Source organism: Pan troglodytes, chromosome 6, assembly GCF_028858775.2.
Source record: "Pan troglodytes isolate AG18354 chromosome 6, NHGRI_mPanTro3-v2.0_pri, whole genome shotgun sequence".
NCBI classification, from domain to species: Eukaryota; Metazoa; Chordata; class Mammalia; order Primates; family Hominidae; genus Pan; species Pan troglodytes.
The window spans coordinates 40,600,714-40,628,280 of record NC_072404.2 but is presented as its reverse complement, the minus strand read 5'-3'; the positions used below and the strand labels follow the sequence as shown (position 1 = coordinate 40,628,280).

At 43.2% G+C, this 27,567-nt stretch overlaps 1 protein-coding gene across 3 annotated transcripts in view; it reads right to left on the bottom strand.

Annotated features, from left to right (window-relative positions):
* The window catches only part of NPSR1 (neuropeptide S receptor 1), a 219,770-nt gene that overhangs the window by 27,182 nt on the left and 165,021 nt on the right, over positions 1-27,567 (bottom strand). Inside the window, exons 5-9 of one of the 3 annotated variants that reach the window (XM_063815293.1) lie at positions 23,368-23,569; positions 16,504-16,580; positions 6,005-6,091; positions 2,335-2,515; positions 903-1,433 (exon numbers count right to left, since the gene is read on the bottom strand). In XM_063815293.1, the coding sequence (XP_063671363.1) occupies positions 1,343-1,433; positions 2,335-2,515; positions 6,005-6,091; positions 16,504-16,580; positions 23,368-23,569 (638 nt within the window). In that variant the 3' untranslated portion in view covers positions 903-1,342. Of the gene's footprint in view, positions 1-902; positions 1,434-1,504; positions 1,676-2,334; positions 2,516-6,004; positions 6,092-16,503; positions 16,581-23,367; positions 23,570-27,567 lie in introns of those variants that run through there. The other 2 variants (XM_063815295.1, XM_063815294.1) reach the window with 2 other exon arrangements.

Genomic DNA, 27,567 nt, shown 5'->3' with positions numbered 1-27,567 from the left:
ACTAGAAAACATTTAGTCATATTTCACTTGGATTATGCTCATAAGTACCAAACTCCAGATCTGTCAAAATAAGCCCCACCAGCACTTCCCGGCCGAGGTGCTAGACAAAGGCTGCGACAGGCAAAAACGATAGAGATCTTAGAGAAACATTAAGCCTGGAAAAGCCGCAGGAACCTAGCTCCTAACTAAAGAGAGTGTTCAGGGATTTAAAAACGGGAAGACTTGTCCTTGAGGTGTGAGGAATGGAGCCCAGAGTGGCCCAAGTGTTAAATACAGAGTGAGAGGTCTCAGAAAGCCTCAAGGACAGGCCGGGTGCGGTGGCTCATGCCTGTAATCCCAGCACTTTGGGAGGCCAAGGCAGGCAGATCACGAGGTCAGGAGATTGAGACCATCCTGGCTAACACGGTGAAACTCCGTCTCTACTAAAAATACAAAAAATTAGCTGGGCGTGGTGGCGGGCACCTGTGGTCGCAGCTACTCGGGAGGCTGAGGCAGGAGAATGGCATGAACCCGGGAGGTGGAGCTCGCAGTGAGCCGAGATTGTGCCACTGTACTCCAGCCTGGGCGACAGAGCGAGACTCTGTCAAAAAAAAAAAAAAGGCCTCAAGGACATGTGTGTTCTAGGGACCAGCTCTCAGAGGCTGGAAGTCAGGGGCCCATGGCTTTTTAACACAACTTGTTTTCTATCAGAACCAGTATCCCTTCATTTCACCTTGTTTTGGAGGGCCAGCAGCATGCCCTTTCCACAAATCATTTGTTGATGGAATAGGAGATGCACTTGGCTGCTGCCAGCACACCCATCTGCAAACCGAGGCTATCTGCAGAAGAGGTGCAAAGCACCAATGCCTGGAAATGAATTTGTTGGCATTTCAAGGACAAACACTTTCTTGGCTACAAGCACTGAACCTCCAATCCAAAACTGGGGGAAAAATATAGGCTTAATTAAGTCTTTTATTTTCTTCTATTATAATGAGAATATTCATGTATAACCCAGCTACCTTTGTCCCCTCTGCTTGCCTGTCTACTCACTGGCTCCAAGCCAGGACCCTGGACCACTGATGCCTGTGTTCACTGGGTTCAGGTGCTGGCCAGTGGGAAGGAGGGCTGGGAATGGTGGGGAAGGAAGGCGTTTCCTTCCTGGCTGGCATGAATAACTGGGGAGTTCGTGTTGGCCAATACTTAAGCAGTGCATGCAGTCATTAGAACATTTGTCTTGTGCATCTCCCAGGTAATGACAAGGGTGGGGTGAAGTTGGCTCGGGTTCCATGCACGTGCCCAAGCAGGTGACAAGGACCTGGGAGAGCTGATGGTGCTCAGCCTAGCACTGGCACTGCCCTAGGGTCTAGATGAATTCTGGCTTGGACAGAATCTGCATCTCATGCCTCTCGGTTCTCTCCCGGAACGTCATTCTGGAATCCTGTGATCTTCGCTCTCTGGAGAAAGTCAAAATAAAGCAGGGAGGGAAATAATTTGACCTAATGAAAAGGCAAGTAGACATGTTAAGAGACAATAGTTATGAAAAATGTATTAAATGTCAGACAACTGTGCCAGGCACTTTACATGTAATACCCTGACCTTCCTTCTCCATGACTCACAGCTCTCCTTCTCACTGGTCAGCACCAGAGCCCAGAGGACAGAGACATCACAGGCCAACAGGTAGACACTGCTATTAGCCCTGTTTTACAGATGAAGAAGCTGAGGTTTACAGATGTTAAATAACTTGCCCAAGGTCACACATCGCTACGAATAAACAATGGCAAGATATAAACTTCAACCACTGGCGTTAAGCCCAAGACTTAAATCATTCTCCTCTTGTATCTCCTATGGAATTCTCCACCTACCCTCTGTGGCTTATGCAGGAAAACAGCTGAAAAACAGCAGAAAAACAGAAGAATGACAATAACTGTGGGAGGGATTTAATTTCAGCTCTGCTAATTATTCATATAAACTCAATGATGCTATTAACCATGTAAGATTTACTTTGTTTATCCGTAAAATGGTAATAAGGCTCCATGTCCTATTATTGTCATAGAATTGTATTGAGGCAATTCATGTGAAGATGCTTTGAATAAAAGCAAGGTCTTCTAGATGTGTCATGATTAAGGCGGTTTCTATAGGAGGTGTTGTGGTATAGGAAAAAGCACATCAGCTGTGGCCTGGGCCAGGGTTTGAATCAGCCATGTTAGTGGAATCTTTCTGACTCTCAAGCCTCTCATCTATAAAAGGGGGATCCTGTAACCTGCTGGAGAGTTTGGACATGAGAAACCCCCATGTTGGCAGAATCCCAGTGCAATGGCCATCAGTGTGTCTGACCCATGCAAGAGCTCCCCTTACCTGCAGGGGAAAGAGATGGAGCTGCTGAAGACACAGTAGATGAGGGGGTTGATGGCACTATTCAATGCTGGCAGGTTCTGAATGATCACAGAGGCATAGAAACGCTCCTGGGTGTCTGGAAGGAGGTTGAAATTGTCCAAAATGTCAAACAGGAAGTATGGACTCCAACAGCAGACAAAGGCTGGGGGAGAAGAGAGCCATTAGCATCACAGCAGGTAGCAGTTGAGGGGTCTCTTTTGGTTGGTCCTGACTGGACTTTTACCTGGGAGGTTCTTTGGGACCTGGAATTTCTCAGAAATATTGGAGTTTGATGTTGTTTGGAGCATTGATGTCATATTCACTTAAACACATACACACATATATATGGACACATCTTACAGACATGTTCCTAAAACTGAGAAAAGGTTGTAGAGCTTCTCTATCTGTAAAGAAGGGTCAAATTTCTACTGCTGTGGATTCTTATTGAAACCCCAGGAACAAGTGACTATGGCCATAGCCTCTCATCAAACACAGGGATCAGGAAAAAACAGCAAAATACTTTGAAGACTCTCTAGGAAAAGACAGAAGAACAGGAAGCATTTTGACCACATAGTGACTACTGGTTTTAGGTTATGTCAGGGAGAAGGGGTGATCACAATATTTTCTAAGCACACCCCAGTTTAATGACAGTGTTCTCTTTCACCCCTAAGTTGGCCTCTCCAGAAAACACCCACACTATGCCCTTCTCTAAATCCATTAGTATGTGTGAGACACCAGTTTATTTGGCCCCAAATTCTCAAAAGAAATGGATGAAATGTGGGGATTCAGGTGTGATGGTTAATTTTGAGACTACTTGACTGGGCTGTGGAGTGCTCAGATATTCGGTTAAATGCTATTCTGGCTGTGTATGAAGACGTTTCTGGAGGAGAGTAACATTTGATCTGGTAGAGTAAGAAAAGCAGATTGCCCTCCCCTGTTTGTGGGCCACATCCAATCTGTTGAAGGCCTGAGTCATAGAAAAAGGTTAAGTAAGAGAAGATTCACTCTGCTTGCCTGTCTTCGAGCTAGGACGTTGGTCTTCTCCTGCCTTCACAATTGGAATCAAACTGAAATGTACACCATCCACTCTCCTGGTTTTCAGGCCTTTGGACTCAGACTTGGACTAGAACCTACACCATTGGCTTTCCTGGGTCTCCAGCTTCCAACTGCAGCTTGGGAATTCTCAGCCTCAGTAATCACCTGAGCCAATTCCTTCTAATAAACCTCTCTCTCTCTCTCTCATTTTTCTCTGGAAAGCACAGACTATGACACAGAGCTAAACACTCATAAGTTGACTGGAAATACACGCATCTCTCATTTTCTCACCATAAATTCTCCACTCTCCTTCTCCCACTTTCTCATCCATAGAATTTTTTCTCAGAGTAGAAGTTTGGCTTCCTTGGCTGTCTGCATGCAGGGACAAGCTTTCCGTCATAACTGTGTAATGTGGATTCTGTAACTTACTGGGAATTTTGGAATGATAAACTGACTCATGGTTCCCCTCTCGACCCCAGACCTTGGCAATGTATTAAAGAGGAGCAATTCAAACACAAAACCCACTAAGTGTTCTGGATCCTGATTAATTAACCCAAACACTGGCGCTGAACAGTATTTGGGGCACTAAGGGGGCAAATGGCCTTGTGTGCTTGGGTGTTTGCACGTGTGTGTAAGTTGGGTTGGAGGATTCAGGTTTTCACAGGGATACCAGTCCTCTGGCATGGTACACGCAGCCCAGCCAGCAAAGATTTGTATCTACTTTGAATGTCCATTCATGTAGAGGAGAACCCTCTATATAGTTATCCCTGACTTTGTTTTACACATAAACACAGGTATTTTAAATAAATATTGAAATTTGTAGAAATGCAATTCTGTTGTAAGTGGAGGAAAGATTACTTTGTTTAATTCAAAATTTTACAAGGATTTTTTCTTTTTGCCGGCTGAGAAAATCAAGTCACTGACAGTAATACCGCTTACATTTTTTTATGTCTCCATGAAAATACACCTGTATTGGTTTTCATTGTGGCTGTTATTATGTCACGGTGTAGGTGTGACTACTTCATTATTCTTCTAGTGTAGCTGTGCTTATCTTTTTACACATTAAAATTGGTATACATTTTAATTAATAAAAATAGTATTGTTTCATTTTAGATTATTTTCTTATTCCTCTTTTATATTATTTTTTGGGCAATATATTAATGTTTAAATGATCATGGTAGGTAGTATAAGTAGGCATTTTATTTCAAGGTGGGAAAGGGACATTACAAAGTGTTTGCTATAGAAAGGGCCCTTTTGGTCTGGTAGGGCGGTCAATATTTGCTGACCCTCTAGAGGGTATTCCTGCTTGCTGACTGAAGGGATCCCACAGGGCCTTGGAGTATGGTTGCTGATGATAAAGGGCTATGCAGGCTCTGGGACACACTTGTAAACATACGTTTTCCAACTCAACATCCAGGGAACGTGCATCTGTGCTTCTGACTATCTGAGAAGACAGAGGGGTCTTTGATCCACTTCAGAAGCCTCTCAGAAAGTTTTTGAGCCCTGGTGGGTTGTATATGTTTTATCCCAGTTCCGCCTGCAGTGTTGTTTTTTGCCTACGTCCTGCTGGTTGAGTCATGCTGCGTGTGGTCTGTTTGGCATTTTGCAGTTGTGTTTCAGAAAGGTGAGAAGACTGTTCTGGTGCTTTGACATGCAGCTAATGGGAGATCTATACTTCCTTGGAGCTTCAAGAGCTGCCAGAGGGGCAAGGAGGGGGTATTTAAGCTAAATAAAAAAGAAAATAGCACAAATCCCTTTCCTTCTTGCATAGTTTCATTCATTCATTCATTCGACAAATGTTAATTGAGCAGTGTGTAGGAGACCCTATTTTAGGTCTTGGTGATAATATAAGTAACACAAAAGCCAAAGTCATTGCCCTCATAGATTTTTTACTCCAACAGGGGAGACAGACTATAAGAAAATCAATCTATATCCTATAGTGTGAGGTAGAACCAAGAAGAAAAATAAGGCAGAGTAAAGACTAGGAAAAGGATATTTAAAAAGACTTATCAAGGAGCCCTCAGGGAGGTGGCATTGTTGGGAAACAAATGAGGTTAGGAAGTAAGCCAGGGCACCACCGGAAAGCAGAGCATTTCAGACAGGAAACAGTACAAGGTGACTTTATGAGTCTTAAGAGTAGAGAGAAAGGAAAAGGAAAGGGCAGAAGACAGAAGGGTGGAAGGACAGGTAAGGTGCCATAAGGGAGAAATTTGTAGTGAACCTAACATCAAATATTCAGATAAGGTGGAAAGTCACTTCTATCTTCTTTTTCCTTGTGAACCCCAGCCCTGGGGAACAGTGTGTCTTAAAGGAAGTGACTGAGTTAGCTGGTGATGTGAGCATCCACTTCAGCTAGTTAGGTCCTAATCAGATTTTCTCCAAATTATTCAACCCATAGCCTTGGCAGGCAGCTGTATTCATAAGGAGAGGGATTAGGAACCAAATGTCAGCCCTTGAAGGAACCATGAATGGGCTGATGAGTTTCACACATTCCTTTCCAAGCAGACCGATGTAGAAGTGCCTGTTGGCAAATTCCTTTCTGTCACCAGGTCCCAGGAGCAAACTTGCTTTTGGGATGTTCATACCACTTTACAGCTCAAGGAGGGACATTGCTTACCAAGAATGATGATGATGCTATACTTGATAGCCTTGATTTTTGCCTTTGAGATGAGTCCTCGGTTATAGCTGCTGCACAGTTTCCCATCTGTAGATACAAGAGGGGAATAGTAAGATGAAGTGTTCAAGATGTGACAGTTTCTGTTTCAGCCAATAGGAACATTAAAGGTTAGACTCCAGTTTTCACTTACATCCTGTGCATTTATGCCCAGATGGCCTTCCTTGGAAATTTTTAGATTAAAGTTGGTTCTGGGCTGGTTTCTGGAGAATGCTCAGTTTACACCTTAATATTATATGAAAATGGTATGGAATGCTCAGACTCTCTCAAGAGACTTGGTCAGATGGCCTGAACAGCTGTAGCTGAAATTAGACTATGTGACCATGCAGGAGCTGAGGCCTTCCCTGAGGAGTGCTACTCTCTAAGCCCTGGCTATGCTGAGACACCCATGCGGCCACTTTAGCAACCTAGGCAAAGTTACTTTCTAAAATGGTTGCCCCAGACAAATACATTCGTCAAAAAAAAAAAAAAACAAAAAACAAAAACGCTCTCAAGAAAAGCTCAAGCCAGGGGTATCAGAACTCTCCAAAATAGGAGCTTGGATATACACTTTTTTCATGTGGACTGTTGTCTGATGGTGAACACTGAGGGGTGAATATAAGAATCTACTAGATTGATGAGGACAGGGGCTTTGTTTTTTGCACTCCTGTAGCCTAAACACATATTCAATGACTAACACAAATATGTTGAATGAATCAATAACCACCTCTCATTAGTCGAGCAGTGGTAAAACAAAGAGATAGGATTAGGCTAGGCAGGATCCAGTGCAATAGGTCTTAGTTAAAGTAGTGATTACCTGTAAATTTGGGGATAAAAATGTCAGATGTGGTGTCCCTTTCCTCATGGAAGAGTTTCTACTGTCAGGGCTTCCACCAGCCCATATGCCACCTTTGTGAAGTTTTGGAAAAGGGGCCCTTGCTCTGATAAGCACAGGCCTGCCTAGAGCACACACTCAGTGAGGGAAATATGAAGAGAATGCCAGCCCCACACAACTCTCAGCCAGGAGCCACCCAGTGGGGCTCAATGGGCACAACCCTAGTGGTGGCCCTGGTCAGAGGCCCACTCAGTGCATCGAAGTCACATGGAGTAGGGCAGTTGTGCACTAGAAAGGCAAACTGCTGTGCTCCATTGTCTTCACTGCACTTCCCAGCTCTCACGTTTGAAATTTATTTTAATGCCCATGGAAACCAGTCAGATGTTTACCTTTGCAATATTCATTCAATCCCACCTCCAATCTGATCTAGTCCAACCCCACAAGTATAGCACATCTGCTAAGAGATAAGGGCTGACTAGAAGGGCTGAAATATAGTACTTGTTCTCTAAGAATTTTCAATCCAGCATGAAAGATCACACACTCTCCATAAAACTGGTTGAGATGAGCGAGATGCTGCTATGGTTTGAATGTCCCTGCGAAAACTCATGTGTAAATTTAATTGTCATTGTAACAGTATTGGGAGGTGGAGCCTTTGAGAGGTGATTAGCCCACCAGGGCTTGGCCCTTATGAATGGATTATTGCTATTATTGTGTTATTGTGGAAGTGGGCTTCTGATGGAATGGACGAGTTTGGCTTGACTTTCTCTCTGTCTTGTGTGCTTGCTTTCGCCCTGTTTTCTGCCATGGGATGACCTTTGCCAGTTGCAAGTGCCCTGCTCTTGGATTTCCCAGCCTCTAGAACCATAAGCCAAATAAATCTCTTTTTTAAAAAATAAATTTCCCAGTCTGTGGTATTCTGTTATAGCAGCAGAAAATGGACTAAGACAGATAGAAACCAACTGTGGACAGAGGAGAGACCCATCCTTCCACCACTGTGCTGGGGAGGCTGTGTGGGAGATGCAGAGAGCATCAAGTGAACTCAAATGACATAAGAAGGATTCCAAGACAAAGGCGGGGTGCAGCGTGGGATTAGGAGAGGTGGGAGGCAGAGAGTGAACATCCTCAGCCAAGACATGGAACAAGAAAATGTAGGATGCGTTTTAACCACAGTGAGTCATATTGCTTGGCTGTAGCCTACAAATGCGTGGGGTTTGAGAGTGGAGAAGAGAACTGAAGGCAAACTGGGGAGGCCTTGAATGTCTTTCTGAGGAGCTTGGGCTGAACTCCTGAGGCGGCCGCAGGCCATTGAAGTTTCTGAGTGTTTTTGTAGTGTGAACATTTACTCATTGCAGAGGACAAATGATTTTCAAGAGTAACAGGAATAGGGGCTCTTTAAGTACAAAGAAAAACTGCTAATTATAATTAATTCATAGTTCTTAAAGCATACCCTGTAAGGCCACTCCTAACTACTATTAGGGTCTTCAAATTATTCTGTGCATTTCATGGGACCACGAACCTCCGCCTTGTAAGAAAGCAAATGCTTCAGAACATTTAGAGCAGTGATTCTCCATTGGGGGTGATCTTGCTTTACAGGGAACTTTTGGCAAAGTCTGGACACATTTTTAATTGTCACAATTGTGTGTGCATGTGTGCTACTGGCGTCTAGTGGGTAGAGACCAGGAATGTTGCTAAACATCCTTCAATGCACAGGGCAGCCTCCACAACAAAGAATTATCCAGTCCAAAATGCCAAAGGTGTCAAAGGTGAGAAACCTTGATTTCTAGGATGGGATCTTGGGAAGGACACAGGCTTTAAGATCAGACTGGAATGCATCCTCCATCTCTACCAATTACTAAAACTTTGTAAACTTAGGCAAATCGTCTAAAGTTCCCAGCTTCAGTTCTCCCATTTAAAAATTGAGGTGTAGAACACCTAACTCACAGAGTTACTTTGAAGATTAACATAAAATAATATATTCAAGGAACCAAGCCCCAAGCTGGGATGTTGGATGTCTTATCAGTTGAGATGAATGCAGTTTTAACAGTATTTCAGGTGGAAGGTGAGCCGTCTTTATGGAAGTGAACAGAAGGTATTATTACGTTTGATTGTCTATTATACAAGGTTGTTATCTGTGTAAGAATTATGTACAGCAGAAAATGATCTGGGTGAGATTATACCCATGGGGGGCAAGTAAAGAAGACAGCAGACCAAATTATATTCTTTCAAAGCGTCCCCACTGGCTGTTCCTAGGCAACAGCTGGCCCCTAAACAGTATGGCTCTGAAGACTAAGTTGGTCTTTCAGAAAAGTTTTCGAGAATGACATTTGTGCTCTGAAATCCCTTTAAAATGGAAACCCGCAGTGCTTCCCACAGGGCAACTGGGTGACAATATAATCATCTACCTGCCCAGAGATCAGTGAAAAGCATCTTTAATCTGACCATTCCAGGAAATGCAAAGCCTCTAGCTTCTAAAGATGGCCCTTCAGAGAGAGCTGAGCTACGAAATGCCGGTAATTCTCCTTTATTGGGAGATAAAAGGATTATTTCTACTCAGGCCTTGGTGCTGAGCTGCAGTGAAAAGCAGTTAAATTCAGCTGTCACTGTGCATTAATCGGGCTTGGGTAGCCTGAAAGTGGCACGTCCATTCGATTTGGGACTGGGAGAAGCACACTGATGTGGACTGTTTTAGTTCCACAGTGTATCCCTAATGGGGACACATGCTGAAAATTTAGTCTCCAAATGGCCATTTCTGGCTCTTCACCTTCCCAAGACCACAGGCCTCTTACAGAGCCACTGGGAACCCATTCTTCATGCAGGCTGAGCACCTGAAGTGGGAGCAATTGGTACCTTGGGATTTCAAATGGAAGCAGAATTGTTTCCTGGGAGGTAGTGGGGGGAATTCATCTGTGGACCTATAATGAGTGCAGGTGATTTGTTTAGAAACATGGAAGTTTAACTGGCAATATTTTAAAATAAATATGCTTCCTATATTAGAAACTTTGTGTATGTTAGGTTGATTTTTTAAAACTTCAACATTATTTTTAGCAGTTTTTCCTGATTTCTAAAATTCTTGAAACTTGAAATTCATTTTGAACAGTAACATTCTCTTTACTAATATAGCTTGAATACCCCCTGAACTCATCAGTTCAGTATTTTAAGCACATTAGGTCTCATCTGTTTAGCTGCAGGACTGCAGTCAGTTTCTTCCCAGGGTGTCTTTGTCCCTCTAGTTTTTCTGAGAGACCCAAGGAGGTGTCTCAGTGTTCCAGGATCCACCCAGGCCACCGCCTGTGCCTCTATGGTGACGCTGTCTGGATCCTGCTTTCTAGGCTCGCTGCAGCTTCCCTGGGCTGCCCCAGGTCACTTCACCCAGACCTCCTCTTTGCCAATGACTGCCTCTTGAGGGGCTCTGGCTGGGCACCAGATGCTCCACAGCCACAGTCACTTCAAAGCCACATTGTGAGTCCTCTTCATTATTGCTCTTGACCCTGAGCGGTTGCTTTGCTCTTCTGCTCCACCTCTCAGGGCCTCAGTTCCGTCCCTGGGCTGTGGGTTATTCAGCACTGCTGCTCTTCCCGGGGATACCTGCTCTCCAAGTTCTTTTGCCAGGAAGCAAGGGAATGGCCTCTCTCCTCTGTGCTGTGCTATTCCAGGAGCTTGCAGCAGACTCTCTTGAACTCCCAAGAGTTTCAGCTTCTTTAGCCCACCACACAGCGTTTTCCTCCCTAGATGCTGACAAGAGGCTAGAGTGGTTAGGTGGGAATGTTCTTCTGTGACCCAGAACTTACATTTCCCTTTGACCTTAAGGCACTCGTTGTGCCTGACTCTGTATTCTCCAGAATGTTTTCACATTCAGGGATCTTATTGTCCCTTTCTTGTCATCTGAGGTGCTCCCTCTCTCCCCATTAGCTGGGCATGCCTGCATATCTCTGAACCTTCAAGTAGGAAAGTATTTTGCATTCCTTTTCAGGAGGTTATTAGCCCAGAGCCAACCATAAATTGTAGCTAGATATGAGAAGATCTCACCTAACCCACCAGAGAGCCCTTTCTATACCTCAGCACCTCAGCTCAAGCAGAAGCAGGAGCCCTGACAACCTAAAATAATTATGCAAAGACAGATGAGCTGTTCACAAAACCCATTCCTGTTTCCCCAGGGCACACAACTAGACTACAATTCCCAGCCTGCCTTCCAGCAGTGTGTAGTCATGTGACTAAGATCTGCCTAAGGGACGCTGGGAAGAGTCAATGTCTACCATCCCAAACCTTGCTCAGATACCTCTCCTGAGCAGTCCTCCACTCTCTCTCTTCCCCTGCCCCTGCCTGCTGGAGGGAGGTGCTGAGGAGTACCTTAGCAGCCCTCTGTTAAGCGTGGCAGAATCTCCACCTGCTTGAATTTCTGAATGACTGTGTGGAACAATGCCTTTCCCTCTGGTCTTTATTGCCAACTGGATTTTAATTAAGACATAAACTTCTATGTGGTTAAGGCTACTGATATTTTGGGTTTACACAGCTGCTAGTGTTTCCCTTCTAAAGTAGAGATTGGTACCTCATATGCAGTGCTGTCTTAATGAAAACCTGAAACATGTAGCATTGGATTTGTGGGCAGGCAGCAGGTAGCAAGGAAACTGAGGTTTCCATTTGTCTATTGTGCCAATACCGCACTCTGACTTTACAATGCATTTCAATATTTGGTAAACCGAACTTTCTCTACCTTGTTCTGCATCTCTAGGAATGTCTAGGCTACTCATGTCTCTTGAATTTTCCTTGTCTATTTTAAAATAGGCTTGTGAAGCTCAATAAAATGTTTCAATTCAATTTTGGTTGGAAATTTATTAACTTGTAGATCAGCTGGGGAGATTCAACGTCTTTACGATATTGAACCTTACTATCCACGAACATGTCATAATCTTCATTTATTTGTATCTTTATGTTTTTCTGTCACATCTTTTATTAAATGTAGTTAATTGTAGAGAAGCCATTTTATTCACAGTTACTGATGAAGAAGCTGATATGGACAGCAGTTAATGGGCTTCTCTTAAATTTTTTAAGCTAGAAAGTGAATAGGGCTCTAACCCAATTCCTAATCCATAGCTTTTTTTCTTCACTCTAGTATGCCTCATTTAATTAAAAACATGGAATTTGGATATAGCATGGATCATATCCACCAAGCCATGATAGCTAGACATAGTTATAACGAGAAATTTGTCTGTTCCATGGGTACACTTGCCCAATCTCCTGCTCCCATGCAGTAAATGTTCTGTTTGTACAAGTAAATCCTCCTGGACATCAATAATATGCTCATTTATGAAAGATAACATACAGGATTGGAAACCCCATCTCCTCCACGTCTTGCCCTCCACGCTTGTTTATGGGAAAGTCTTTAGATAATTTATGATACAGTTCTTTTTCTTTTCCTTTCTGTCAGCCTTTGACTGGGAGAAAATAGACATATTTGCCAGTAAGAAGAGTGGTTCTCGCACTAAGGATGGCTTGAGCTTTTTAGCCAGTGTTTACAAAGTGAGCTTCTGTTCACACTAATCATGGCTAATGTCCCCTTGTTGATGAGCAATAATCCTGGCATGCGGACCCAGCTGGAGATCCCATTTACCTGCCAACTCCAGAGCTGCTTGGCTGTAATGACAGATGGGAAATCAACTGTGTTCCATTTACGAATAAGATATAGAGAGCATATAAGCTTCTGAGAATACCACCTGCCCTCATTTCGGGATGAGGTCACTAACGGTAACTAAAAAATAGATATAATGGAGATATAAAACTATATTAAAGAATAAAAAGTGGTGGTAGCCATTTCCACCTTTGGGAGGGAGTAATGGCATACTCTATATCAGTGGGAAACAGATCTCCAAGTGGCTTTGTACAGTTTCAAGGACTGGAAGTCAGGGAGCCCAAGAGTGCAAGGACTGGCATATGTAGTAGCAGGAGACATGGGAACTTTGGAGAGAGCCAGGAACTCAGTCTCCCTGGGGGGAGGCGTGCTGAGGAAGGTGGTGAGCAAGGGCGGTGCTGCTGTGGGGGGAACAGGAGAGCTGTAGGAGGTGAGACAGTGAGAGTGAGTGCTCAGACGGACAAGCAGGGAGGAGCATGTCAGACCCACGGAATTGGCAGAAACCACAAGACAGGGGTTTACACCAATCTGATTCGTCTGAAAGTACAGGAAGACCTCGGCTACCTCCACAAAATTGGTCTCCACACTGCCAGTCATGACTCAGCCTTTAGATTTTAAATATATCAAAACAAAACCTTCAGGAGATGAGGTAGGAATAGCTCTCTGAAGGCAGAGCTCTGGAGGGAGTGTCCAGGAAAGGAAGCCACACCCAAGACCCTGAGTTTGTGTTTTTAATTTTTAAAAAGTCTTGTCTTTATGTGTGCATTCGATATGTGTGCATTTGAATACCAGTTGTGTCACATGCTACCCGTGAAAACAAGCAAACTGCTTAACCTTAGAGCCTGTCTTCTGTCTGTGAGAGACAGTTAATAACACCACCTCAAAGAGTTGTGGATTAACCCATTTACTGTTTAGAAAAAAAAGTGCCACTCACTGCCTGTGCAGTATTCTCAAACGGGAAATGGGTTAAATGGGAAATGGGCAATAGGCCATGGGTGAAATGGGGCAAACAGGAAATGAGTTAAAGGGAAGAACACAAGGAAAGGACCTAGCAGTGGCAGACAGGAGCTGCTCCGTCTGTCCCTCTGACTTGTCTGTCTGTGTTGAGATGAGTGGACGATGGCTTTGAGTGGGCCTTAGAGGGTCTAAGCATGACATTTATACAGAGAAGTGCATGGCAAATATATGTTTTATGGGGCCTGACTTGATGGTTTTAAAAAATGAATATACATATGTACATCTAGGATAATATTGGCTGTTTACTCAGGCTAAAGGGCCACAGGGCAATTGTTTCAATTGTATGATTTAGGTAACTGTAGAGAATTTTAACACATGGCTAAGTGGAAAATAGAAGAAAACAAAAATCAACTAAAATTCGACCACTCAGAGATAACTGCAATAACATTGATAACATTTAGCTTCTTGATATTTTCCATCTCCCTCTCTCTCTATCATCTATCTATACAGGCACATATATATTCCGCTAAGTAAAAATATGTGCACATATCTATAAAAGGGATACGATACTGCTTTCTTTTTCTTAATGTAATATATTGGAGAAATATTTCTATGGCAATAAGTACACTCTATATAATAATTTTTAGAGCTGTAGCATTTAATTGTATGGCTATATAATTATTATGCTCAGTTCCCTCATTGTAGGATATTCAGATCTTTTCAGTTTTTCATGATTATAAACAATATTTCCTATATTTTTTTCTTTCTCTTTCTTCCCCCCCGCCTCTCTTCCTCTACCCATCTTTCCTTTCCTTTCTTTCTTTTCCTTCCTTCCTTCCTTTCTCCCTCCCTCCCTCCTTCTCTCTCTCTTTCTTTCTTCTTTTCTTTCCTCACTCTTTCTCTCTCACTCTTTCTTTCTCCCTCATTCTATCTTTTGTTCTTCATTTCATAAGGAGTGTATTTCCTTGTAGCATATGATACAACAGTCTAATATATGATTGTTTCCATGTGGGCAGTTGTCTCAACATTAGTAATTAAACAGTTTCTATTTCTCTATCAGTTTAAAATACTTCATCACATTCTACATTCCTGAGGTTTCCTTTAGCATTTCTGTTCTGTTGGATTTCCCTGTCCATATAATTCTCTTTCAATGATTTTAGTATTATAATTATAGTACTTACTGCATTTATTTGAGATCTGATAGAGGAAGGATGTCTTCATCCAATTTTTTTTCAGACAAATATTCTAACTTTTAACCAAAGCCAACTGCACTGAATAGAATGAATTCACTTGTGTTTATTCTCTCTGAATGCTTTTGCTCTTCCAGAAAAACCAGGGTGTGGAGACTGCACCAGTGGAAGGGAAGCACTAGGATCTGCATGGGGGCCGGAATTAGCCCCAAGCTGAATGACTGGGTCTTCGTGGGTTGAAAATTTCCAAGCAGCCTAAGCACATCTCTTGGTTACACTGGTCAGTCAGTGTGAAGGTCAGCCACCTATGACTCTGTGTCTCACTGGACCAGATTGTCAAACCTTTTTGAGCATTAAAAATGCCTGAAGAGCTTTTCCGAAATAATAAAATCCATGCCCCACTCCAGATGGAGTGAATCAGAATCTCTCAGGGAATGGTGTCTGGGTTTCAGTGCATTGTAAAAGCTCCCCAGGCGATTCTACTGTGTAGCCAGGGCCAAGACCCAAGGCCCTAGACTGTAAGCTGCCTATAGTCAGGAACCATGCTATTCATTCGTTTGTCATTTCCAGTCCCTGTACCACTCCTGACATGTAGAAGAGTACAGAAGAATTGAACTGAATTCAGGTGAAGAACCCAGACTTATGTATCTCCACTCATACTTCTAGGGAAAGAGACACAGGTTATCAGTGCCCGATAATACTTGTACATCCTCTTGGTGGCCTCACAGTCTTATTGGAAAAAGTAGCTTTAAGAGGGAGAAAACAAGCTCTGTCTTGGTCCAACAAAAGTTTAGCTCACAGTCTGAAAAGAGGAGGGCTTAGGGAGAATCCAGTCTATCCCCTTATTTTAACCTCTTGAAGTCCAGGGATTAGATAACTTTGCCAGGTGGCACAGCTCTTAGTGGTACATCTGGAACAGAAAGTAGCTCTTCTTATTCCAGATATTTGTGGTATAGCTTGTTGTCCTTGTGTGAGTGCATATAGGTGTGAGTATGCATTGTTAGTGTGTGTGAGACTGAGTGTGTGAAGGTGTGTGTATTTGTGTATATGAGCCTATGTTTTGTGTATGTGTGTGCACAAGGAATGGGAGGGGTGTGGAAGCTGAGCGGAGCCAGTCTTCTTCTGCAGACCTATCACATTATAACAACAGAAAACTAGAAGCCCTTTCTTCTTTTGGCCCCTTGGTTTGCTGTGTCTTCTCCAGGTTGACCTTGGTCAGGTCCAGTAATGTTTTCCTGGGAAGCAGGGTAGGCTTCCAGGGCTCAGAGTCTATTGCATACGAGAGGCTCTGCATTCAGGTTTACTGAGAAGGAATGTGGGGAAGAGTTGTAGTAGGTGGTCTTAGGCTTCATCTGGTTTAAATTGGTGTGTCAGTTGGGACAGCATGGACCACCGTGCCTTTACTGGCTTAGGGTCCAAGATTGTTCTATGGACAGATGGCAGCTTTATGTATCTGAAAATTCAAGCCAATCAGAAGAGCCTATCCTCATCTTTGCTGAAGGTGTGATGTCCTCCTTGGACAGTCTGTCTTTTCTTATCTGTGTCCTCCAAGGTGCTTCTTTGCCAGACCTGAGGCTGGGGTAACCCTTGGATCCTAGGTCAAAGGCTAACTCTCTGCTGGCATAGCTTGACCAGGTCCAAAGTGCCCCCTTCCTTCTCCCAGATTTCAGGGAGGTCACATGGGGGAAGACAGAGCCCGCCTGTGACAGCCTTTGGTGGGTCTGGTCTGCCGGCTGGGTCCTGATATGATCCTGTATGCTTGTGTATCAAGGAGTCCCTAGCTCACATTTGCTAGAAGAAAACCTCTGGAGAAGCAAATTAGCCAAGAATTGGGCCATGCAAAGTAGAGACTTACCTGAGCAGTTGGAAATCACTGTTTCGTAGGTTTTGCTTTTAATCCAAATAGTTCGGATCACAATGCCATACATGATGCTGCAGAAAGAACCAAAGGTAGTATTAAAGTGGCTGGTGGATCCCTACTGTGAGGACACAGAGAAGATCACTCCCACCTCCCCGAGTGCAAGGTGTGAAGGGACAGATCTTTTAACCATGCCTGCCCCCCTATACTTGCTGTTCATAGAATCGCAACTGAAAGTGACCATGAGGATCCATTGGATGGAGTTACTTCTTTCCTAAGTGAGGAGGCTAAGACCTGGTAAAGTTATGCAGTTTCCTCAAGGTAGCCCAAATGGTTTGAGGGAGAGCTGTGATTAGAATCCAAAAACAGGCCTTAGAGTCAGAAAAACTTTGGTCTCCTCTACTACTTGTCTGTTGTACAGTCCTGACTTTAGACAGTCTTTTAAATGACATCTATGATCCCTGATTCTGGCATTCATGGCTTTGTTGATCCTCACCCCTTTAGTGTGGGAAGAGCAGGTGACTTGCCTCTAATCAATGCAGTGTGGCAAAGGGGATGGGACTGATTACATAGAATGTAGTGCCTGTCTTGTTGGTGTCTCTATGCATTGCTGGCTTTGAAGAAGCAAGGTGCCATGAATCCCACAGCTGCAAGAAAATGAATTCTGCTAAGGACCTGAGGGAGCTTGGAAAAGAGCCTCTCCCAGTCCAGCCTCTGATGACCCCTGCCCTGGATAAACAACTTGAATGGCTGCCTTGCATGAGCAGAGGACCTGGTTAAGCCGTGGCCAAATTCTTGACCCACAGAAACTGTGAGATAACAAATGTATCTTGATTTAAGTCACTAGGTTTGTGGTGATTTGTAATGCAGTAATAGATAACTACTACACTGAGCCTCAGTTGAGGTTCTACAAAATGGTGTTAACAACACAGACCTCTCGAACTTTTTGAGTATCAGATGTGACAATATTTAAAGTGCCAAGTACGGTGCTGGAAAATTAGTAGAGACTAATTTCCTTTCTCCTCTTTTTTGCCTATTTTTTATACTATATCACACCAATTCTTACATGATTTAATCTGTGCCTAACAGGAAAACAAAGTGTTAAAGATTCAAAAGTGTCAGCAAGTTTTGTATCCTAGGTACTCTTTGATAAATATAAAAACTACTCTTCTTTAATATTACTTGATATTTTGACTACGTTAAGCACCTTGACTAAAAACTTTGGGACAAAGCAATGCTTTATTTTAAAACTGCGTATCTTCCCTCTTGAGAATTATTTAAAAAAATCAGAGCTTCAGTTTGCAGTAGCCGACAAAGCACTAATTGCTTTTAATGATCTTTAGAATATAACTTAATTAATGGCAATGTTAAAATCTCTGCTTCTTACTGCCTTTTCCCATTCTTGCTGAGCAAACCCCTCCAAGTGCTCCAGGAAAGCTCAGGGACTTTCTTGGAGCATCTCCATTCTTTCTTATATAATTGCCTAGGGACTATTTTTGCAATTTGTATGCCTGCAGTAAAGAAAAAATGAGAAAAATGTTATTAGTGAGTTCAACCCTAAGTTGAATATTTGCTAGAACAGGGAAACTTCTTCCCCAGAAAGTGAAATACTGTGCAAGGTAAGGTTACACCCACCATGGAAAGTTAATGGTTATGTCAATTGCAACCCCAGTATTTAATTGACCAATAATTCAAATATTTATGGTTATCAACCATGTACACAGGGGAAAAGTTAAGAAATGTCTTATGCTTTAGGGATTTGGGCCTAAGTCACCCCTCTTTTTACTTAGGGCCAATCAGATGAGTGAGAACCAGTACCAGCTTTTCTGTTAGCATGGCGAACACCTAATAACTAGGGTATTATTGCCAAATCAGACTACTTCTTGGAGCGTAGCGATCAAGCATCAAAGAGACATCTGCGTTGCTGTGTGTCCCCATTTTTTTTTGGACACAGGGTTTTGCTCTCTCACCAAGGCTGGAGTACAGTGTCAGGATCATAGTTCACTGCAGCCTTGACCTCCCACCTCAGCCACCTGAATAGCTGGAACTACCAGTGTGCACCACTATGCCCAGCTAATTTTTGTATATTTTATAGAGACAGGGTTTCACCATGTTGCCAGGCTGGTCTTGAACTCCCAGGCCCAAGAGATCCACCTGCCTAGGCCTCCCAGAGTGCTGAGATTACAGGTGTGAGTCACCACACTTGGCTTTGTCTCTTTTCCTTTTTCCTTTATCTGATCAATCAGATTGCAGATAAGTTTCGTGGATTGTCCCTGCAAAATGACTCCATAATCTGTACCTTCCTCTCCATCCAGGTTTTCAGCATTAGTGGAGACCCTTACAATCTCTCTTTATTCATTTTGATGACTACTTTTATTGTGGGCCCTGTGATCCTCTTTGACCTTGGACCTTATGCCCATGGCCAGTGCTGGCCAGGTCCCTGGGGCGCTTTTACCCACCATGGCCATGTATTCTATCCACAGGGCTGCACCAACCTGGCATGGGGCTTTCCCACAATGTGATCCCATTTCCTAAGCAAAATAAATGAATTTTTCTCACATATGACAAATCAATGATCCATGACTAATGTGCTTTTTCCACTTTTTTTTTTTGCAATTGTCGGTTGTGAATCTCTTCTGCTTCTATCTTTATCTTACAGAGATGAAAATGATAAGAGAATGAAAAATCAATTAGGTAGCAAGAAAATAAGCACAGCTAAAGTAAAGCAATTACACCAGGGCTAATAACCTCCCCAGCAACAATTAGACAGTTATGTCAAGTGAATTTCAAAACAACTCCTGTTGTTTTGACCCAGAAAAACAATGTATTGCCTTTGCTGTCAGTCACTATGGTTTCAACTCCTGGGAGCCTGATTTAGTGGATGATGGAACAGCTACATCTTTATTCATACACAGCTCTCATGAGAGTTTGCCACCAACAATACAACTGCCTCTCTCTCTGTCTCTCTCTCTTTCCCTCCCTCCCTGTCTTTCTTCTCCCCTCCTTTCTTTTCTCCCTTTCTTCTTTCCTCTCACATATATTTATGGAGGAGATATCATATGCCAAAAACTGATCTAGGCATTAGATAGCCAGAAATTTCTATATTAGCAGTATGTGTACACGTGTGTTTGTGTTTGTGTGTGTGTGTGATGTGTGTGAGAGGCAGAGAGAGAGAGAGAATGAGAGACGGAGAGAAAGAGTGGAGTGACATGACACATCTGTTGTTCGGTGCAATTTATTGCGTTATTCATTCAATCTAATATTCACCAACTGTTTAGTGTGTGCTGGATGTGAAATCCAGAAATGAAGAGGCCACAGTCCCTGCACTCATGAGATACAGTCAAACTGCCATGAAGTCTAGATGACGACATGGACAAAGTGAGGTTGGAGGTTAGGGAGTGAGGACCTGAGGTGCCTCTTGGTCCAGGGTTGGCAAGGGAAGCTCTACTGTGGAGTTGGTATTGGAAATAAGACACAAGGGATGTGAACTAGTTGGGTGAAACAAGGCAAGGTGAGCTTGGCAGAGTGTTCAGGCATGGGAGTGATGCACATGGGCCAGAGGGGTGTTTGTTCCATGGCTGGAGCTGGGAGTGCAGGTGAGGCATCAGCAGCTCACCATGAAGCAGCCAGGGAATCTTCAAAAAAAAAAAACAAGTAGATCTTGTCCTAGCAGATACTTAAATGCATACGAAGCTGGGCAATAAGTAAAACAATGAGGTATTTGTGGCAGAAAAGCCACTGAGTTAGTTATTTGTGCTTTTTCTTTTTTTCTTAATTACGTCAATCACTACTTTTAATAATCAAAAACAAAATAAAACCATACTCAGTAGAGAGGCAAATGACAAATTAGGAGAAATATTTGCAACATATGCAAAAAGAAAAAGGTTATTGTATGAATAATTTCTAAAGATAGAGAATAGAGAAAATAAAAACATTTAAACAAGAAAAGTGGCATTACTTTCAATGGCAAAGTCCGCAACTACTTTTGCACCAACCTAATAAGTACTTTAAAAAAAACAAAAATGGCAAAAAGCATATAAAATATATTTAATCTCATTTGTAATGAGAGAACTGCAAAATAAAATAACTAAGATATGGTTTTTTTTTCTGTCAATTTGGTAAATGTAGCATATGTAGCATGCATGAAGGAGAATGAGGCATGGTGAACACGAGTGAACACTTTCCTTGAGCTGTTTTCCTTGTCTATTTAAGCTTGAAATGAAGAATTTAACCTTACTTAGAGAATTGAGCCCAGGGGGCCAGAATATAGGTAATAAAGAAAGAATAAGAGTTGAACCTTATCTCTGAGATGAAGTTGTAGCACCTATGCCAGGTACTAGTTGGAAACAAGTTCCTCACAAAACTCGCCCCCCCAGGGCCTGGTCTTGTTTGAGAAGATAGTTGTTGCTGAAGGAGGTGGAGGATGTTAGTCCCCAAGAGATAAGTTCTTTCTTCAGCAGCAGGGAGCCACGAAAGAGGGAAGGTGATGGAAGAGGAGCCTCTTATCAGGTAGGAAATGCTTCAGAGAAGCTCAAGGATGGCTGGAGGTCATGGCTGAGTTTTCATGACTGTCACGGGCTGGAAGCAAGGAGCTAGGATCTGGCCTTCCAGAGGCTTTAGCTTGGTGAGAGCTGAGGGAAACCAGTTTTTGAAATCATTTCCCTCAATCAGCAAACACATTGTATTTTGCCCTTTCAAGGACACGAAAAAAACACACTAGCTAGCCCATAGGCAAGTTTGAGGAGAAGTCCTGGTGGAAAAAGCAGCCCAAATTAATGGGGAAATCATAGATACAGGATAACCTGAGCTGCGTGGTCCACGTGCTGCAGCATCCACTCTGCTGAGCAGGGACTTTGATTGGAGTTCATTTCTTGAGTTGATGGGAAATCAATCAGCAGTGAAGCCAGGACATGCACTGCCACTGAAATCGATGCCTCAGTTGCTCAGGATGACACAAGCCACTTTCTTCCAAATGCTCTCTGACCGCTGTGGCTCACTTGCCTGTCTCCTCTGCCATGGGCCCCTTCCCATGTGCTGTGACTTACCTTGGATGGTTGTCTAAATAACCTTTTCTCCTTCAAACTTTCTCTCAAGCTCAGCTTGATGGAGTGGAGGGCAATAAGTCAAAATAAAGTGTTGGTGTTAAGTTGTCCATTCAGCAGAGATGACTGGACAACACCCCATTTTGGAAAGGCTGCTGGGTTGGCTATTGAGGTCACTCTGTGCTTGCCCATCTCAATCTCTGATGAGGGGGTGGGGGCAAGGCAGTTAACTTCTTTTAGTCTTAATTCTACTCTTATGAAAAATTCAGGGGTTTGACCATATGATGGATAACGTTTCTCCCAGCTATAGTATTTTATTAGACTAAAGATGAATAACGAGCAGGAAAAGGTGACTCCCACCATATCAGAAAACACTTGAAAAGCATGCCACCAGCTTAGTAATTAAAGAAATGCATATTAAAACAATGAAATACTTTTTAAACTCTTAGGTTGGCAAAGATTTAGTAAGGTAATAGTGCTACCTTCCATTGGATCAGGGGAGCAGAAAACAAGAGCCCTTGTATGGTGTTGCCCAGGATATACCTTTTCTACAAGTGATCTTAGCTAACAGGCCAAGAAGCAATACAGCTTTTCTCAAGGGCGGCTTGTGACTATGCATCAAAAGTTTTAAAATGTGCATCATCTTTGATCTATACCTTTGATCTAGTAATTCCACGAGAATGAGTTATGAGGAAATAACCAGAGACTCATGTACAGTTTTAAGTACAAGGATTTTTATCACAGCTCTCTTTACACTATCAAAAACAAAGGCTGATGATCTTCCTTTGCTTACAATGTGTTATATGACACACTATGGCAGGCTTAGACGTACCCAAAAGGTGCAGCATCATCATGGCTCAAGGATACACACAATGTGCCAGGTCTCTTCCTGTAGTCTCCCACCCCATCTACACATTCAGAGCCCATTTCAGAGGGTGATCCTGCCACATGGCATGGCCAAGTGAGACCCTACCTTGACCAGGTTGTTGTGCTAATCTCTGTTGAAAGACCCTCTACAGCTCACCATTAGCTGCAGGACAAAGGACTTCCTATGACTTTTTTGCCAAGGTCATTCAAAACTGAGCCTCCCCCAGTCACTGGGAGGAGCTCACTGCCAACTTCTGTCCCATTGGCACTGTGTACCTGTCCACTCTGCCTCTACACTTACTCTGATTTCTGGTCATCACAGACTCTGCTTCCTCCCCACTTCTCCCTTATCCTACCTGAATCATTTCCTCCTTCAATGGTGGCTTCCAAAATATATTCCCTGCCATTATCTGACTCCACTGCATAGACAGTTTAGCATATTAGTGCATACTGAGTTTTGTGTTCAGTTTGTTTCAAGTATGTCTATCTTTTAATTTACAAAATCCCTGAAACTGGTAATTTGCCTCATATTTGGAAGGCTGCGAGATATAAAAGGAATAATATGGTATGAAATCAGAAAAACCTGGATATCAATCCTGTTTGATGTTGAGTAAGTTACTTAATCACTCTGAGCTTGAGCTTCATCATTCATTAAATTGGGGCAATGGAAATTATTTCACAGGGTTATACTGTGGCTAATGTGAAATTGTTAGCTATTTAGCACAATGCCTGCCCTATATACCCAGTAATTGTTAATTCCCTTCTCCTTACTCTACTTTGAAGAAATTGGGCTTAGCCTATGGTAGCTACACATAAAATCTTGTGGCCTGGTCAGTTCCCCCAAGGGCACTAGGAAAAATGGGTCTGTCGGGGAGGAGAGCAGCAGCTGGAGAAACAGGAAAGCCCCCCCCGCTCCACCCCCCCGTGTGGTCCTGTCCTGACGGCTTCTTACCTGATGATTGTCAGAGGGATGAAGTACACCAGGAAGGCCACGATGGTCATGTATGGGGTCCAGTAGGAGTCGTCAGGCCACAGGGCCCAGCACTGCACTTCACCGTTGGACAGTGTCCTCTTCCCAAATATGATCAGGGTGGGAATGGAGAACAGGAAAGACAGGCTCCAGGCAATCACAATGAGGACCCTGGCTTGCTTTTCTGCCCAAAGAAAAGAGAGGAATGCCTGGGTATGTGGCAACCATTTTTGGGAGCACAATGGAGTCTGCTATAGAAAAGGATCACTGTGGGGCAGCCACCCTGGACCTCACAGAACCTCCCAGAGCCTCAGTTTCCTACTCTGTAAACAGGGAGACAGTATCGCCATACAGAGTCAATGTGAAGATTACAAAGGGAAACTTGAACAGAAGGCAGCACATTGCCTGGCCTAAGGTTGGTGCTTTTTCTTTCCTGATTTACCCATCTGACTTGAGATGCTGACGCATCCATTCCTGCAGTACTAGGGAGCTCAGTTTGTACCATGTACATTTGGTAAGTTGCGGTGCAAATGCTGAGTTGTGTCTACCCATATGCAGTCTCTTGTTACCAGGCAGGGCTACAGCCTTTGGTCCACGTGGCATCTTTTCACTGTACCCAGCACTGCAAAGCACTGGGACAGTTTTTGAGAGTTATTTGCCAAATGGGAAGGAACCTTCTTTCTTTTTTTTTTTTTTTTTTTTGGTAGGAACATGGGTGGACTTACAAGGCAGAGAAAGAACACTGAACTTCGTTCTGGAGAGTAGGGTGCATTCAAAACCAGCCCAGAAACCTGGTAGCTATGTCTGCACACTGGACTTTAGTTGCAATATTCTGACCTTGGCTAAACCATGCAGTCTCAGCCTCATCTTTTCTTTAAATTGGTATAAAAAATACCTGCTCTGGCCACCTCAGCAAGTTATGATGGGGCTGGAGAGAGACAGTTAATACATAAGCAAGTACCTTTAAAATACACCCGTTGTTATGATGTGATGCTTTCTGTCAAGCTGTTGTTGAAACTCTCATCTTAATCCCTCACCTAGCTGGGCTTTCTGTGCTCATTGGCTCTGGGACCTTCTTCCAGAAATAAGAGGCCACCTTGCTCCCCTACTTTCAACTTGGAAAGCAGGTGTGTGTCTTTGGGTGGGGTTGGAATGTAGAGTCAGGTGGTGTTGTTCGACAGTGTGTTGACTGTGGTCGAGCTACAAGAAGTGAGAAAAATCTAGAGGAAGCTAGGGACTCTATTAAAATCCAAACCCAAAATATTTAGGAGAATAATATCTAGGGTTCTGTTCTTCCTGAATTGCACGCACTGAAAAGAGATATTAGATTCATGTAGAAAAGAGTTGGTATTGGCCCACTGAGAAAGCAGGAGTCTTGGGGTAGAATTATAATAGCAATCTGATTAAGGTCTTTCCTGTTCCTTACATGCAACCAGTAATCCACTGGGGACAGGGGGAGAGGTTTTCCTGCCTGCATTTGGAAACTCGAGTCCCTTGATGTTAGTGATGACTCATAGGTGACTGACACATTAAGTGGTAAACATTGGTCAATTTAATAATTACATGAAAATTAGTAATTAAAATCCTAGATAACAATAAAAAAACCCCAAATTCCCAAGAAGATTTCAAGTTAAGTCTTTTCTCCCTAGGTGGGCTTGCTTCAAGTAGGAAGTCCAGCAGAGGTACCAGCCCTTCTGTTTTCTATCCTTGTCTGCTATTCCTCCTCCTCCCCCAGGTTGCTATCCACATTGGGGTCTCTCTGGAGCTGGGGTACAGGGAACCAGGAGGAGGAAGAAGACAGAGTTCTTGCTTGACTGCTGCTGTCATCAGAGGGCTTTGTGCTCTCTGTGCCTGGCTGCATCCAAAGCTGATTCTTGGTCCCCTGAGGAACTTTTCTGGGTCCTTTGGAAATTCTCCTGTGGGGTCTTGCTGGTGGCCACTTCCTTGACTTGGGCAGTGACCTTCCACCCTCCCTGGTGACCTCCAGGGAGGCCTCTTTCTCTGGCAGAAATGTCTGGGGCAGGATCTTTTTTAACACAGCCTCAGGCAAACTTCGTGATGCAGGTTTTACATCAGCCCCCTGGGCTAGGACCACAGCGCCAACCAGCTTCTCTTCAACGTTCTCAGGTGTGATGTAGTCATTGGTCCACAATGCTCTCAAATGCAGGGAATATGTCAAGCTCTGTGAGTCATCATGTGAAGCCCTCTCACTAGACTTAGTTTATGTAGACATCGAGTCACCTGTGATTAGGACAGTATGAAAGGTGAGAGACTGAGAATAGTGTCAACATCTTCATTGGATGAGGGCCATGGCCATATGGGCACAGACATATGGAGAGGTGTTGTAGAAGGTAGTCTAGACTGATAGCATGAGCATCGGAGAAACAGAGCGGGCATGCGTATGCAATACTGAAGGAGAAATGGCCTGGAGGTAGTCTAGAAAGGTAGGAAAATGTCTTCACCACCACCAGGCCATGAGGTACCTAAAAAGGAAGGTAGAGGAGCATCCTCTTGAGATGTCTTAAGGGAATCAGCCACCTCAGGAGGCAGGAGGTGGAGGGAGCCTCCCATTAGGAGTTTGATGGCATAGGGGAGCTGGTCCCTAAAGGAATAGAGAAAAACCAGGCACGGAGAGAAGCAGTGGGAGTTCAGATTAGGAAAGAAGCAGGGTGGGATGAAGAGGGCAGGTAATAGGACTGGAGGGGGTTCTTCTTGATGGTGGGGGTGTGAAGCCTGATGGGTTTCTATGGTCCTGGGTGACATTAGTAGCTGCCCCCTGTGCTCTTGTTCTTTCAATGGTTAGAATTCTAATGTCATCTTCTTCTATAGGTCCCAGGGCACTCTTAAGGGCAACGTGTGACTCCTGGGCCCCACAAAGTTTCCACTTGATGGATGAACACTGCATTCACTTTTGAGAGGGATGGACAGGGAAGAGAGTATAGAATCATACTTTAGAATCAATTCTACCAAGGTCTTCGAAGATGTTTCCCCAAAGGCCCAGCAGGGTATAGGCTTGGAGCTGTTTTTCTCATACTGGTGCTGGGGCTACACTGTGAAAGCCCCACTCTCTTAGGCTGTGACGCAGCTGCCACAGCAGGGAGACTGATGGCCTTCCAGGCAGCTGAGCCCATTTGCCATGAAGAGTGACTTCTCAGGATCGAACAGATGAAATGCAGGTTTGCATGTAAGGTAGACTGTCTCATGTTTCTCACCCTCGGAAAGTCAGACTCCCTCTTCCATGTGCTCTTGTCCATTTCTGTACTTCTCTGCCGCTTAGCCTTCCTCTTTTCCATGTAACTCATTTACCTTTTTATAAAATCGTATAAGTTACACACATTGATTATAGAAACACTAGCAAATAAAAATAAGTGAAAAGGAAAAAAATCCATAGTGGCACCAACCAGAAACGTCAAGCTTAAATTTTGATAACGCATGCATATATAATACATAGATTACACATTTAGAAATGAGATCATGATACAGATGCTACCTTGTAACCTAATTTTTTTCCTCTGAAAAGCCTGTTATGACCATCTTTTCCTGTTAAGAAATATGAACTTGTACAAGTGGCATTTTTTTTCAGGTAGTAAGATCCTTTCTTCAAATGTAATTTTATCTCGAACCCAGTATAGGAAAGTGTTGAAAGCTCAGGTATCTGGTTGAAACTGAGACAGCCAGCAGCTCCCAGATCTGCCCTGGAGCAGGCCAGCAAAATGAGCCCTCTGGGGGTCACTGTGGGAAGTGCAATTGGAAAAGCACTGATAAATAATATTTTTTCCGATGGGTATACCGTACTCCAATTTTATCAATAGCCGATTATTATCTAAGTTGTTTTCCATTTTTTATTATAAATAATTTATATTCATCTATTTTTCTCAGTTCTTGTTATTCCTTAGGATAAACTCTTAGAAACAGAAGATTTATAAACTTTTGACAAATATTGTTACATTTCCCTCAAAAGTGCCTACTATTTATGGCTCTCACTGTAACAACAGAAGTACCAATTTCCTTATACTCTCCTAATAGTTGGATAATTCTTCCTTTTAGTCTTGTTATGTGGTTGGTAAAATTTTGTATCCAAATGTTCAATTTTGCAATTCTTTAATTAGTAGTCAAAATGAACATTTCTATACATTTTCTATTCATTTATGGTGTTTTTTTTTTTTTTTTTGGCGAAGTCTT